Source organism: Anomalospiza imberbis, chromosome 5 (assembly GCF_031753505.1).
Source record: "Anomalospiza imberbis isolate Cuckoo-Finch-1a 21T00152 chromosome 5, ASM3175350v1, whole genome shotgun sequence".
Classification (NCBI taxonomy): Eukaryota; Metazoa; Chordata; class Aves; order Passeriformes; family Viduidae; genus Anomalospiza; species Anomalospiza imberbis.
Genome location: NC_089685.1, coordinates 24,080,701 through 24,095,813, shown reverse-complemented (window position 1 = coordinate 24,095,813; position 15,113 = coordinate 24,080,701). Strand labels below are relative to the sequence as shown.

The 15,113-nt window shown below is 37.3% G+C and overlaps 1 protein-coding gene across 2 annotated transcripts in view; it reads left to right on the top strand.

Moving 5' to 3' along the window:
- Positions 1-7,446, top strand: part of CAPZA2 (capping actin protein of muscle Z-line subunit alpha 2) — a 29,791-nt gene extending 22,345 nt beyond the window's left edge. For both annotated transcript variants that reach the window (XM_068189912.1, XM_068189911.1), the window contains 3 exons: positions 2,906-2,977; positions 5,539-5,601; positions 6,477-7,446. In XM_068189912.1, coding sequence (XP_068046013.1) covers positions 2,906-2,977; positions 5,539-5,601; positions 6,477-6,617 — 276 coding nt within the window. In that variant the 3' untranslated portion in view covers positions 6,618-7,446. The remainder of the gene's footprint in view (positions 1-2,905; positions 2,978-5,538; positions 5,602-6,476) is intronic.
- The last annotated feature ends 7,667 nt before the right edge of the window (positions 7,447-15,113 follow it).

The window sequence follows — 15,113 nt, the reverse complement described above, 5'->3', positions numbered from 1 at the left end:
AGTTTATTGAAACAGTCCCGGGATCAGGGACTAGAAACAGTGCAGTCTGACTTTCTGTGTAGTGCCTTATTTTGATTTTTTTTTTACATGACAGAGTCAAGTTTCTTTTTCTTGCTGCTTTTGTGCCCCCATGAGTTTTGCTTGTCCTTACTGCTCAGTGATGACTGCAGAAGGAAGATGCAAAGGAATGTTTTTCTAGCCTGAGGCTAGGATGTTATTTTAGGATGTGGTAGCTGTGTTTAGATTCACCCAAGCAAGGGGACCTTGAATCTGTTTTCCCATGCTGGTGCCAACATTTGGAATGATAGTCAAAATGTGAACACCCATTATTATGTTGGCAGATCACAACAGTCATGGTAAGCAGCACTTTAAGTAACTTCTAGGCTTCTCAAGACTCTGTCACTTAAATCCAGCTTGCAGCATAGCAGGCATTTTCTCCACAGCATGCACTTTTGGTTAATGTCTTAAGAGGTTTTCCAGAACAAGGAAGCAGGTGTCCACCTAATTCTTGGAAAGGTTAGGGGAGCAGCCAAAATAATAGTCTGAACGAGGAATTCATTCAGGTTCAGCTTTTCCATTTGGACATCAGATGATTTTGTCTTTTCGTAATATGTCATATAATTTATCAAGTCGTTATTTATATTCATTAAAGTCTGTGTTCTGGAGAGGGATGAAAAGTTCTACTTTTTTGCTTGTGTAGTAATTACTTGTTTCACCAAGGAATTTTGAACTCAGTTTTAAATTTTTAGAAATGGTGTACAATTTCTTCAGTGTATGTGGGAATGCTCTGTCTTCAACTCACAAAACAAACAAAAAAAGCACTTTAATTTTTTCTATTTAATGGGAAAAATATTTTTCTAGGAAGTAAAGCCTCTACAGCATTAGTATAATTTTAGAGTACTGAAATTTCATTGTTGTTTGCAACATCTTTGGCAGCAATACACTATTGCACTATTTCTGATAAGACCTTTTATTAATAAAAGTTGGGAGAAATTGCAGCATCACCTGCTATCTTCAGGTGTCTTCAGTTTTTAAGTTCACTTCCACAGTTTCTTCCTTTTTTCGTAAATTTGGTTAATTCTGATGTGGGAGATTCTCAATTGTCGCAATCTCTTCTGTTTAATTTTCTTTAATTATATGTAAGGGGAAAAGCAAAGGCAGAATCTTTTACTAAAACTAAGTCCCTGTGGCATTTAACATGCTCCAACTGTGCATGGAAAACAATGATAAGTGTACTGGTTACTAATTTTATCTCTTAGAAAATTTGTTATTCTCATCCCTCCTTAGTTAACCTTTCCAAGAGGTTCTGTTCATAAATATCCTCCTTCTTGTAGTCTTCTGAACCCAGACCTAGCATTCTAGAAGGATGTCAGCAGTGAGGTATAGTACAGAACAGTTACTTCTTGTATTTTGTTTAAGACACATCTCAGAATTAGATTTGACTCTCCATCTCTGCTAAACTTTTAGGTCTGAGTGTTAGCCGAGAATATGACTCAGTTACACAGACAAGATGTTTGTGCTGGTGTTGGCCTCAGACCACAGGGGAGGTTTGGGCTTTTTGCAGTGAATCGTGATGGACAAGGGGGAACATTTATATTTCTTTGGGTTCTGCTGCTTCATTGGGAATTCTTAGAATTGTGCACTGAGTAAGCACTTCTTATCTTTTAGGAAATTAATTGAAAAAGACTGGCAGAGGTTTTACCCAGCAATGTTTGATTTGAAAAGAAACTTCTATTGTGGTTAGGTTAATACCTTATGTTCCAAAACAAACATTTGACAATAAGCAAAATAATCATTTAAGATGAATCGTAGGAAATAATGTTTTATTCATATAGGAAACCTTTCCTTATGTGTGTCTTACTGTGTGTCATGGTTTTTCTGTTATTTATAAAGTTGAGGGTCTTTTGCACATATGATCATAATGCATAGGAAATTATGCTATTTTGTATTATTCTCAAAACTGTGTTATGTTGTCTAACAGGGTGAGACACAAATGTCTTCATTTTTTTCATAACATCAGCTATGTTGACTACCATGACTTTATCAAACTTGTAAAAAATGTTCAAAGCTGCTTATTTAAATGTCAATGACATGCATAGCTTGTATATCAATTATTGTTAATGATCACATGTCATTCTGTATAGGCTTCCTGATTTTTAAGTTTTCCAACAGTTTTATTAGGAACTAAGTCTTTTCGTATCTGTCCCAACTAAAGTCCCGTATTAAAATGTACTAAAGTTAGCTTGGGTAGAGTTTTAGTGTTCTCCTACAAAATAATCAAGGAAGCTGTCCTGTAGATACAGCATTTCAAGCATAAATAATTTCATTCTGCTTTGCTGTCTAACATTGGGAACTGCTTTGTCTAGATAAATACCAGCATTTGTTATGAGACATATCTAATAGAGGAAAATATCAAACCCAGACAGAGCTAGAAAGGGAAACTTAACATTGCACTGTCCCTAGAAAACAGGGACAGTTTGGGGAAGCAGAAAATCTTCCCAGTATCCTGATACCTTCCCATAACTATTATAATTTTAACTGTATCTTCACTATTTAGAATGGTCCAGTCTATTCTTTTCAAGAGTTTCTAGTAAGGTCACATAAATAAGGTGTTGTTATCTTCATGATGTTAACCAAAACCTAAACTTCTCTGCTTGAAATACTACTTAAGGCATGTCAACTCAAATTATGTTTGCAGACCAGCCTCTTCAGTATTTCCCCTCAAAACTAGTAAATTCTACATTGTTTTGGTTTTCTATTTGCTTTTGTTCTGTAACATTCTGTATGTGGTTTTGACTGATTTGTATGGGTTTCTTACTATGATAAATAACACAGCACTTTGATTTTCCTGCATGTTGTTGATTTGTATAACTTGATATGTGGTTCTTTGTTTAATTTTCTGTAGGTTCACTATTATGAAGATGGTAATGTTCAGCTGGTGAGCCATAAAGACATACAAGATTCTCTAACAGTGTCTGTAAGTGACCTTTAAGGGTCTTAGTGGGTGTATTGAAGTGACTTTTTAATTTAAAAATAAAAGCAAGAAAAGCTCAGAAGTTTTGAAAAGTTTGTTCTTCTACATGTATGGGATTTAATGTTCAAATTTACAGATATTTTATATGTAATATTTACTACTTCTACCTAACAGGTAGCTAGTGTTTAAAAAAAAAGGTTAAAAAATGTATACTTGCATGTGGCTTATATAAGCTACATTAACTTTGACTTTAAAGCTTTAATTAGCTTGTTGTCAGTCTTTCTGCACTTCTGTTGTATTTAAATGTCAGTCTGCGGAAGGACCTATGGAATTAATTTTTCAATGACCTGTAGAATTAATTTTTGAATATGAAAGAGGTTTGAGTTAAAACAACTGACTTTAGTAGTACAATCTAGGAGATGGCCTCCTTTGCTCACTGGAAGATCAGTATGCTAAAATAGTGAACAAATTGTACCAGTTGAGAAGCAGTAGTGGGTATTCTCTCTTCATTTTCTCTGTCTATAACTGGTGCTCTTAGTGTCTTGCTCTGTACAAAAAGCCCTTTCAGAGATGGTTCAACTTGAGAATCATAACACACTTCTTATTTAAAGCATAATTTTTTTCAACTTCTTGCCAAGTGGATTATTATAGTAATGGGGAGCAAACAATAGAAATAAAAATTGTTTGGAAATAGTACCAGATGTATCTTTTAAGGATTGATAATGTTCATAAACAGCTACTACTTCTGAAATGTCTATAATGGTGTTTATAAATGGCAAGATTTTCTGTTGGAGTGCTTTTTAATAAAATTTAAGACAGTGAGGTTAAACTGGCAAAGAGAAATTGTAAAAGTGAACAGTAGAAGTATTTTAATGATAATGACTAGCAGTGGCCAATTTGGCTCAATAGCTCAATTCATCAATAAAGAACATTGTTTGTTAATATAAAGCAAGGCTTGTTGGCTTTTTAGTTGCAATAGCACCAGAAAATTGGGGGAATGTGATGCCAACTGATAGCACTTCTGGAACTGTAGATATAAAATTACTTCTGACTCCCTGGAGCAAAGGGATCTATTTAGTGTTTCATTCAAATAAGAGTTGCTTCAGGGAAGGTTATGTGGATGCAGTTCTCCTGTCAATAGGTTTTGCTTCACTTACTGTTGGGAAGAAACTTAATCCTGTTTTGCAATTCAGTAAAGCAGCAGCAGACCGATGAGTAGGAGAACATATTTTACATAACTTAGCTAAAACAAAAGCAAGTATGCTGCTGGTTACCAATTTTTAACCTTGGCTGTGAGCTACATAGAGGGCAGAGGCTGTACCAGATCTTATTTCACACAGAAGAAATGGTAGGTAGATTAAAAGGACCCTCAATGACTTCTATTTTTTGTTGTTTGTCAGAGAACCCATTTAAAAACAACAACAACAGAAATAAATGACTGAAGAGTTCTCTTGTTGCTAGAGCTGTGAATAATTTTGCTGAAGGTTATTTTCTTATCCCTTGTTTTCCTCTGAGACAAATAAGACCCCATACCTCTGAATTTTTCCTTTCATTAGCAGAGGCTTTGAGAGCATTTTCTCATTTCAGTAAAAAGTCAAAACCTTTTCATTTGTTCATCTGCTTGCTCTCTGCCTCCTCCTGCAGTTTCCAAGAGCACTTTTACAGCTATTAGGTGCAGTTTTACTGAAACTTGGAACCAGTTATGTTTGAAGTTGTCAGAGTTTGCTCCAAGTCTTTGCATTTGCAGGAATGAGGGATTACATGGGACAACAACACTCCTAACTTTCAACAGCTTCTGCAAAAGCACTCTTAGGAATGTCTCCAATGCTAATTGGAAGTTTGGAAATTCATGAACCCTCACTTCCTGCTGGAGACTTCAGCACTTCAGCAAATACACCTCCAGATTGACTGATGGGGCGTATTTTATTTTTTTAAAGAAAACACACACTTGCGTCCTTAAACAGTTTATTTTCTGACCTCATCCTTATCAGTCTTGATGAAATTTGCACCCTCATTTTTGCAAGATGTATTTGGGGATGATTTTGGAATACCAGATACATAAAGCCTGGTGTTTTCCTCAGCTTAGTCTCCAGATTCAGAATGTTTAGTGGTAAAAAAATCTGTTTTGGTTTCTTGGTTTCTTCTTCTATATTGTACTATAACTTCTGGGTTAGATGTTCTCGAAGTTTTCTTGAATCTGTACTGGAAATGTAGCATTGATAATGTTGTTATCTGTACTTCGCATGTTTTTAGAGATTTGGGTGGGCACTGTAATTTTTCCAAATGCTGTTCTTTATGTCTTTTTATCATACCATAGAATTCTTCATCAAAATATGTTAATGACCTTCATGGCATTCTTTATACTTGTTGCACTTTGATTTTATTTTTATAACATCATCATCATCACCATCATCATAGGGATATGCCTTTTGGATATCAGTTTTGGTTTAGCCACTGAATGGTCAAGCGTTCTCATTGAGTCTACCTGACATCACTCATAGCTATAGGAAAAGCATAATCCGACTGGTCCTACATCAGACCTAATTCAAATGTTTTTTTCCTAGAATGAAGCCCAGACAGCGAAGGAATTTATAAAAATTGTGGAGGCTGCAGAAAATGAATATCAGGTATGTTGAAACAAATACTGTATTCTTACTCATATTTATAGCATTACCATATACTTAACCAAAGCTAGTATTCTATAACCAGCAAGGAATGCAGTTCTGTATAAATAGATTGCATGCTGCTAATTCTGTCTTGCATTTTCACATCTTCTGGTGATTGTGCTCACCTGCCTAACATTACAACAGAATTAATCTTTCAAGGGCAGAAAAGTTGTTGCATGATTAAGTATCAGCAATTCTGATGTCATAAAGCATTAGTGCATTCCGTGAGTGGAATTTTTGTACAGATTCTGTTCAGAGGCTACTCTACTTCACAGCTTTGCTAAATATGACTATAGGCATTATCTCTTTCAATTAGTAATTTCAAAGTTAGAAAAGTGTAACTGTTGTAGATACCCTCTGCAGAAGTGGGATACATGTTCATCAGGCTTTGAACATAAGGTAAATTTCATACACTGTGTTGTCAGTTTGAAAGAAATACTCTTTAATAAAAAGTTTTGAAGTCTCTATAGTATGCATTATATTCAAGTTGAAATAATGTTGTGGACTGACTTTAGCATCCCCACAGGAAAAACAGTGGAAGACTTTTCTGTCTGGAATTAATGTCTGATCAGCATTTTGTTCATGCTGCTGATTAACCACACTGTGGTTTGCTAAAACACCTTGGCTATGGCCAGGTTTATTACATGTCTCACTAATTTTCTTCACATAGTCTCAAGCTATATCTAGCAGCTTTTCTTCATTAAATATTATTTCAATTCGGCATGTTTTTATTAAGCCTGTTTAGGAAGTAGCAGGCCACTGAGTCATAGAATATTTATGTGGCATCCTAGTTGGGTTTTTCACGTCTCTGTTTTGTATGACTTTGTGTTTGACAGACTGCTATCAGTGAGAACTATCAGACTATGTCGGACACTACTTTCAAGGCCTTACGTCGACAGTTGCCAGTTACCCGCACCAAGATTGACTGGAACAAGATCCTTAGCTATAAAATTGGAAAAGAGATGCAGAATGCTTAAAGTGAACATTGCATGACTGGATCATTTTAGTGTCCTTGTATACAAATAAAAATTATTACAAAAAAATATTTGGAACTGTCAAATCACCCAGTCAGCATGGGCTTTTGCCATTGAAAATGACTGTAAGTAGTTTGGTTAGAGCACAAAGCTTAGCTAATTGACTTCTTCTCTTTTTCCTTCCTTTCAGAGGGTTGCAACTTCACTATAGCTGAATATCTTCCTTTAGAGTTTCCGTTGTACCTTTATTTTTTTATAATGAAGAGACCATGCCTTTAGTTTTCAATTACACATTAAGAACAGTTGGAAGAAATATTTTTGCATATGATAACCCTTCCTACTGCTTTCATGTGAAATGGACAACTTGCAAAATTTGCTGGATTCTTTGTGGAGATCAGTAACATGCATTTCTAGGTCAAAGTCAAAGTGGAGTTTGCCATAGATGCTGTTTTAGAACTCATCAGTCCTTTCATTGTATGTAAAATTGGGAAAAGCATTTTCTGTGTCATTTAAACCTAGAAGACATACTTGCTAGCCCCATGGTAGCTAATTATTTTTTTTTAAGAAAAGGCCAAGGTCTAAAGCTGTTTGAAGGTTTTGAAATTAAATAAAAGTACTTACTCCAGAAATGCATTTAATGCTTTGTTCTGACAATTATGAGCTCAAACTCCATCTGCCTTCCAGGTTTTTTTATCGTAAAGCTACAAATGTATTATAACAAGGCATATTGTAATATATATAATCCTGTACTCATTACTATGTCTGTTTATTTTTTCTTGGATTGAAATGTACTAAAAATCAATGTGACATTAAAACACAAATTTTCTATTTATTTGAGTATCAGATTGCTTCCTGATATAGCCTGGTTTTGGTGTTTCTAAATGTTTTTAAAATTCTGCTTGGAACAACCACAAACTTGTATATTTAGGGATTGTAACATCATTATCGTTTTCATCTGCATTGCAAAAACTTCTGCATATGGAAGTCTATTTTAAATCAGTGTATTTTAGCTTCATATTGACTACAGAAGATAGAAGAAATTCCAAGACCAAAAATTAATACATTTGTTTGGAGAATTCTTTCTCTCTATCTCGTTTTGAAAATGGATGTCAGGTATCTAAAAACACAGGCTTTATTACAAATGCTGTATAACACTTCCATGAAATGCACAGATTTCATTTTTAATTGGATAAAAACTTGTTTTACAATATGCTACCTACTTAAATTCTCATAAATTAAAATTAAACAGCTTTTTTATTTTTTAGAAGGCAGGTGTTTACACACACTCCTAAACCAGTAAGGCTTACACAAATGTTTTATGTCTTTGTTTACAGCATGATCTAATTACTTAAAACTTTCGAGTTACAGCTTGGCGAGAGAGTCAAGGCTTGTACTGAGTATAAAAGTGTACATATGAAGTAGTTTGTTGTTTGAATTTTAATAGCAATATCCCAGTATTCTGTTCTTCAGTGCTCTCTTACACAGAGGTATAGAAGTTCCTGAAACTGCTGCTACTTTACAGTACTAAACTGTATAGTAGAAGAGTGGAATTTGTTCTACCACAGTCTTCCTGGATAGTTGCCCTCTCAATTGTCTTTGTAGTTCAGCTCCTGAACTATGTTATTCTTTTCAAATTAGCTCATAAAAACTGCATGTGAGATCATAACAAATGCTGAGTCACTGTCAAGTCAGTCTGTCAGTCTTAATCAAGATCTAAATACAAACACTATGGAAGAATTTCTTCCAACATATTTAAGAACAAGGTAAAAAAAGGCAGTGAATGGACAGTCAGGGGAATTGTTAATGGGCAACAACGTGCAAATAACTTTTCTAGCTGTTTAGAATGTTGCAAATTACCAGAATCAGCACTGACTAAAAGTCAGAATGCTATTTTTCTTACCTGAAATAAAGAGCTAGTTTTAAATATATTCCAAATAAAGAGGTATTTTACTGTGAAGTACTCTATTACTGTATTTCCCTCTCTGTTTGTTCAGTCCTGTGATAGTCTTAATTCTTTATCTTGAAAGAATTGCTTCCTTCAGGTTCAGTTCTACCAGTTGGATAACATAAGTAAATCTGTGTTACTTATGTTTTTTCTTGTTGTGTTAATTTTTAGTCTGTGAGACAAATTTACACCTTGATTATCAAATTTATTAAGTTATAGCTTCAATAAAGCCATTTGTAAGTAAATCAACTATTCTGTTACATTTTCAAAATGGTGTGCTGTATCATATTCAGGGGTAATGACTCCTCAGATGAAGCTGATCTGACTATCAGCTGAAGCACGTGGCACAATTGGAGTTCTTGATTTCTAGCAAAGGATGTCACTTTTTGGATGTCACTTGCACTTTTTTTTGTTTCTATCCCTACCACTTCTAAATTGGAGAATTTTAGAGCTTGCTTGGTAGGCTTTAGGGTATTTTCTGTAGGTAAAGCACTTTCTCTGAGAATTTTTGCTGTGGCAATTGTCTTAATGTGAACTACTATTTGTTTATATTCTATTTTTAAATATAAAGACAAGCTTTGTATTGTTGAATCTTGATGTAATAGACATTATGGCTTGTAAAATGGACTTGTAAAATGCTTGTGTTTTTGAAGTGTATTACATCTTATGTATCTTAGAACCCCTTTATATTAAGGACTTTTTAACTTCTGCAAGTAAGCATCTGCAACAGGAGTGGCAGTTCTGCTTTCAGGTTCTTCTGAGCAGCCTGGTTTTGTATGTCTGTCTTGAAATTCACACTGTGGGTAGAATGAAACTTTAAAATCATTGTAATTTTGATTACATCGCTACTGCTGCTTACCGCTCTACATGCTGATAACAATTCTGCCATCTGGTTCCACTGGGAGCATTGCAACACAGTTCATTAGGAAATGGTGATTCAGCAAGGGCTAAAAGCATTGTGTGAGGCTGAACCTCCTGAGAGATATGTTCTCTTTAGGAGACATCTCCAGACATTTCTGTGGCAGCAATGTAGTTTGTGCAGTTTGGAAATCCCTCTCTCTTCATCTCACAGACTGGTTTGGCTGTCAAAGCCATTTTGGTGCTCTTGAGTTCACTTCCTTCTGGAGAACTCAGAACTGGGACCTGGGCTCTGGGTGTGCACCAGGTGCCTTCCAGATCTGAATGGTGACCTGAGTCCATAGCAGTTGAAACCATCACCAACCTACCCACACCTACCTGTGTTGAGGATGTCTGGAGCTTCAGACAAATGTGGGTCTCACATTTCCAGACTGTAAATACTGTAGGTATAGAAGTTTCATCAACTGTTCCGTTCTGTGGATTCACTCCTGTAATATTGAATTACTTGCTGACACAGACATAGCTTCTGCTGCATTTGTTGACTGGAAAGACTGAAATTGTTCTTCATCTGATGCAATTGTAAACTAGGTTTAGATTAAACTTAGTTTGTTCATAAGCTTGAAGTGTCAATTTTTGTGTGACAGTGTCAACTCTGAACTTTTTTTTTTAAGGGGAAAATTTGCATCAGATTTTAACCAAAAAGGTCAATTTTTGTCTTCTGCAGGTAAAAGAAAGGAACTGTGAATATGTACTTTATTCCTTCTGTGAAAATGAATGTTTAATTCTTGGTAGGTTCCCTTATTAGCAATGTTTTCCTCTGTTACTGTGACTTGTTTACCTGTAACAGGTATTGCCCAGCATGATGTTAGTCATGTGCTCATCAGAAAAAAGGGTCGGAGTGATAATCATTGTCTTAAAGGATACAGTTAGACTTTGCTGTGCATCTTTTCTTTACAAATCAGTACATTTTGCAGGGGAAAATCTGTCAGGTTTGTTCCTCTTCAGTCAAGAGGAGTATGTAGGGATGTTTTTGTCTGACTAGCTGCAGTTTGAAATTACATCAGATCAGAAACAACTTCTAGCTTAGGGGTTGTAAATATACCCACTAAAGTAGGTATATTGTAGTTGGTTGGATGGTTTGTGGAGCTACCACCATATGCCCATAATGATTTGTAGCAATTTCAGTTTTGCCTTTAAATGTGCTTAATAATTTTCAATTTCAAGTGTACACTGAGTACAGCTGTTCTAGGCATTAGTGAAAGAAATGAGACTACTTCCTTTAGTAAGTAGCTTCCCAGTATGCCACTCAGTTTGAGTTACCCTTCAAGATGATTTCAGAATTTACTTAATAATATAGAAGGCTGAGCTGCAGCTTTGCCACACCACTGTGAATGACAAGCAGCATTGTGAAGAGAGGTTCAGAAAAACATCCTTGCTATCTCTTTCTTAGGAAGGAAAATTGCCCCCAGAAACCGTGTCCATTACAGTGCAGCAGTGTGCTTGTGGTGTATCTGGAACCTAAGGTATTTTCTTCAAACACAGAGAACTGAGTTTTAGTCTCCTGAGGTAAAGAAAGGACTCAACTTTCCCTGGAACAAATATTCCTACAACTAGCTAAAAGAAGATGAGGCTATCTCCTCTTTTGCAGTTTAAGTGTTTATGAACATAATTGAAAATTGCAGCCACAAGCTCTTGACTGCAGGACAAATACTTAATTTTCATTCTCTTGGACTGCTGTGGATGGAAAGTGCTTCTATGTGCCTGCTCCAGCAGCCTCCCTGCCCACTGTGCCGGCTTGCTGGGGTGGTGGGTAGTGGTGTTGCATCTGTTGCAGAGGCTGGGTGGTAAAAGTTAGATGCCCAAAGGCAAAAACATTCAAGTTCTTGCTGTGCTCTGAAGGTGCCAGAAGACTGAACTGTGCAGCAAGGGGCCCACAGATTAGCCCTGGGATTTGGAATGCTGCCATGCTGCCTTTTCCCAGGTGAGACAGCACATCCAGTTGTTACACAAGATGTGTCAGTAAGATGATAAAAGGTACAAGGCTGCAATCAATTATTATTTTCTTTAAAAAAGAAAGGTGCCATGTGTTTCCATTCCACTACAGTTTCTGCTCAGCCTGTGACAGGGAGCCTGATGCTGCAGCTCTGAGGAAAGGGTCAGTTCAATTCAAGTTGTGCTCCAGGAGCACGGGTTTGATGGAGGCTGGCACAGCACTCACAGCCGAAGTCTGCACTGTACAGTGGCTGTGAGCTGCAGCCTCTGCTGCTCACCTGTCTAGTGGGTCCACACATCCTGCAAGTGTAGATTGAGCTGTTCCCCCTGTCCTGGCACAGTCACAGTCTTAAGCCAGGCACAACTAAGGCCAGTGCCCCAAATCCCCTGGTGGCCCTTCTGTTAATAACCTGCTATTTGGACAATGACCTGGGTCTAACCATGCAGTAATAACTTCCACATACTTTGGAAAGTAGGGAAACAGACTTGGAAAAGAAGCAAGGTAATTACTAAATAATATTTAAAATAGGAACAGATTTTAAATATATATATATACAGTTTCAACTTTGCTATCTGGAGTAGAAATCTGAGCTTTCAGGAGCCATTAGCAGTTTTAAACTAAGTAGGAGGAAGAAAAATCTGCTTTATTCTTTCCTTTTAGATGACACGTGATTGTCAAACCAGCTTTCTGACGCTGTAAAACTGGTAAGCTTTGCAAGTCTTTAACTATAACAACAGGAAAAATAGGTAGTAAAAACGATTAGCCAAAAAGCAGTTTTGATTACAGATTCCAAAGCTGAATATTCAGTTGGAAGGTTTCTGAAAAATAGTGGTGTTAGAAATCCTTGAATGGAATGCGAAAGCTTGGTTGTTTTTTTTTTTTCCAGCGTGTGACACCATCAGCTGCATCTTGACTATATGTGGCAGGACAGACTTGTCTGTTTTGAAATAAATTGCTAAAGACTATCCTTCCTCTCCAAGTTCAAGTAGGTTTTGGTATTACTAATATTAAGGTAGATAGTAGGAAAAGATAAATCTACCATCTGCCAGATCTTGACCTTTTTTATCTTAGCTGTGGGCATAAAGAAAGGCTTTTCCCCATTCTCTTTGCAACATATTTTAGGTATTTGAAGAGTGTCCCCAGACTGTAGCTGTTTGATTAAAGATTAAATACTGCAACTTCAATTTCTACATGAAATCCAATACTCTAAGCAATTTCTTACATCCTGCTTTTTGCTTTCTGCTCATTTTGAGACGCTTGTTTTTTCTCTGCATATTGTTCATGTCAGCCCTGATGAAACTACAGACTATCATGATGTTAAGCTGGTACTTGGATTTCCTTTTACTAGAATCTGATCTTGATTGTAATAATATTCTCTAGTATTATTTTCATCAGCTAATAGAAATTTTAAAACCCAAAGAGATAAAACCAACCAACCAGCCACTGCTGGGTATGTGTGCCTGATGTTATCCTTCTCTATGGACAAAGCAGGTACTGGGAGTGTACAAAAAGGAGACCATCTGTATCCTAATAATGTGGACCAACGAGCACATGCATTCTGAACTGAGAGCACCTTGGCATGAAAAGATGGGCTGCTGTGAACTTTTCCAGGGCAATGAACTGGATCCTTGTAATCTAGGATATTGTGCCAACAACAGGCAATTTGTTTTCTAGTAGGTGCCAATTAAAACTGAGGAGTTGAAATGCACCACCCTGTGCATTTTTGTACTAGGAAGCACTTAATATGTTGCTTTCCTACCTTTTTTCTATGGAAAGGGAAAGGAATCAATGATCAGTCAGCTAACAAGCTCTGAGGTGCATCTCACCTGGTGAAAACTGGATGGTAGCTGGTGCAATATCCATGCAAGCACTTTCCATGTGTGTGCAGGGACAGATCTCCTCCACCAGGCTAGCCAGAATGACTTCTGTAGTATCAGAAAAGTGTGAGTCATTCAAGAGCCCGTTTAAAGTTCCTGTAGGTGTGTACTGAGCATGAAAGGTTCTTTAGCTGGCCTTGGTGCCAGGAGCCAGCTCAATTGTGAAAGGCTAGACCTGAGAGATGCTGCTAAGAAAATAAATGCCATATGCTCATGAAGAATTGAAGTGCTGCTCCTGTTCCAAGGCTTTGGTGCAAGGAAAAGGTTTCTGCAGGACTGATTCTCTGGGTGCAACAGAATTTGTTAATCAGTAATTAGTATGTGTCTTTTGCCAGTTTATTACTAAACTTAGTGAGCCATCATCTTCCCTTTAAGAACTTGTCTACCTCTCCTTAGCTCTTTCAGGTGGAAACAGTGTGCCTTGCAGTCCTACCAGCATTTGATGTGGCCAGTGTTACTCCACCTGAATGTAAATGAAGAAGGGGAGAGTGTGCCGGTATATAATTTCCCAAGGAAAAAATCAAGCTACCTGATACTTCACCCTCCTCGTAAGGTCCTTTCGGACATAATAAAGTTGCTACCCAGGTTGTAGCTGCTGACAGAGAGTGGTAACCCAGTGCCTGGTGTCAAAACACAGGTGATGACAACACTGAGAAACAGGGCAGTAGCACATGCAATCGGGCACTGTCACAACCAAGGATTATTGTTCTAGGAATCACGAAAGTTACCAACAAAGTAGCATACCCAGTAAAAGAGGTTCCAAGGTCATAGATAACAGTGGGTTTTCAATGCAGCTGATGGGTTTGCTACATCACCACACGCAGTCCTGTGGTGGCGATCACAGGACAAGTGTCATGAAAGAAATCATCAGGGAATGAGTAATACGATAGGTAGTAAATGGGACCAGGGATATGTACTGAATAATGGGACTGCAGGTATCCACTGGTGCTTGGAGTATAAACACACCTTGTTCTCAACAAGTGGGTGGCCTATGAGAAACGTGAGAAATGCCAGTGTTTCCTGGGCTGCAGGCACCCACCTCATTCCTACATCTGTGACAGTCTCAGCTAAGGCTGTCCAATCACTCTTGGCTGTGCAGTAAATTCAGAGCTGCATGGTAAGAGATAATAAGTAGGCTACCAGCCAGCAGTAATTTATAACAGAGAAAGTAATTTTATATTGTGCTTACCAACAGTAGCAGGTGTGAGAAGGAAGAAAATCTTTTTAACCAGGTGACTTCATTGCCTTACCCTTCTGTGTTCTTCACAATCAGAAGGAGCCTGAACTACAAAATTTTTATATAAAAGCATAGATATAATGTAGAATTCACCCAATTGGAAGGAAGGCCTACTGTGAAATCAATAAAATTAGTGATAAGATTAGATATTAGGAAGAAATTCTTTACTGTGAGCGTGGTGAGGCACTGGAAGAGGTTGCCCAAAGAAGTTGTGGATGCCCCATTTCCTGGCAGTGTTCAAGGCTAAATTGAAGAGGGCTTTGAGCATCCTGATCTAGTGGAAGGTGGGACAGTGGGTTGGAACTAGATTATGTTTAAGGACCCTTCCAACCCAAATTCTATGATATGATGTTCCATAAAATTTCTTCTTGAAATTATTTCAGGTAGTGAATACGAGCATCCCAGTTCAATGCAAGATATGCAATTGGCAACAACAATTAACACTAAGCTTTGTTTTCGGTTGTTGGGCAACCCTGGGCTCTGTACTAGTGGCAAGCTTCATTTTCTCTCTCTCCTGGACCCATCACCTGCCCACAAAGGGCCTGAGACATGCTGCGGGGTCTGTTAGATTCTTCTAACTGAACAAAAT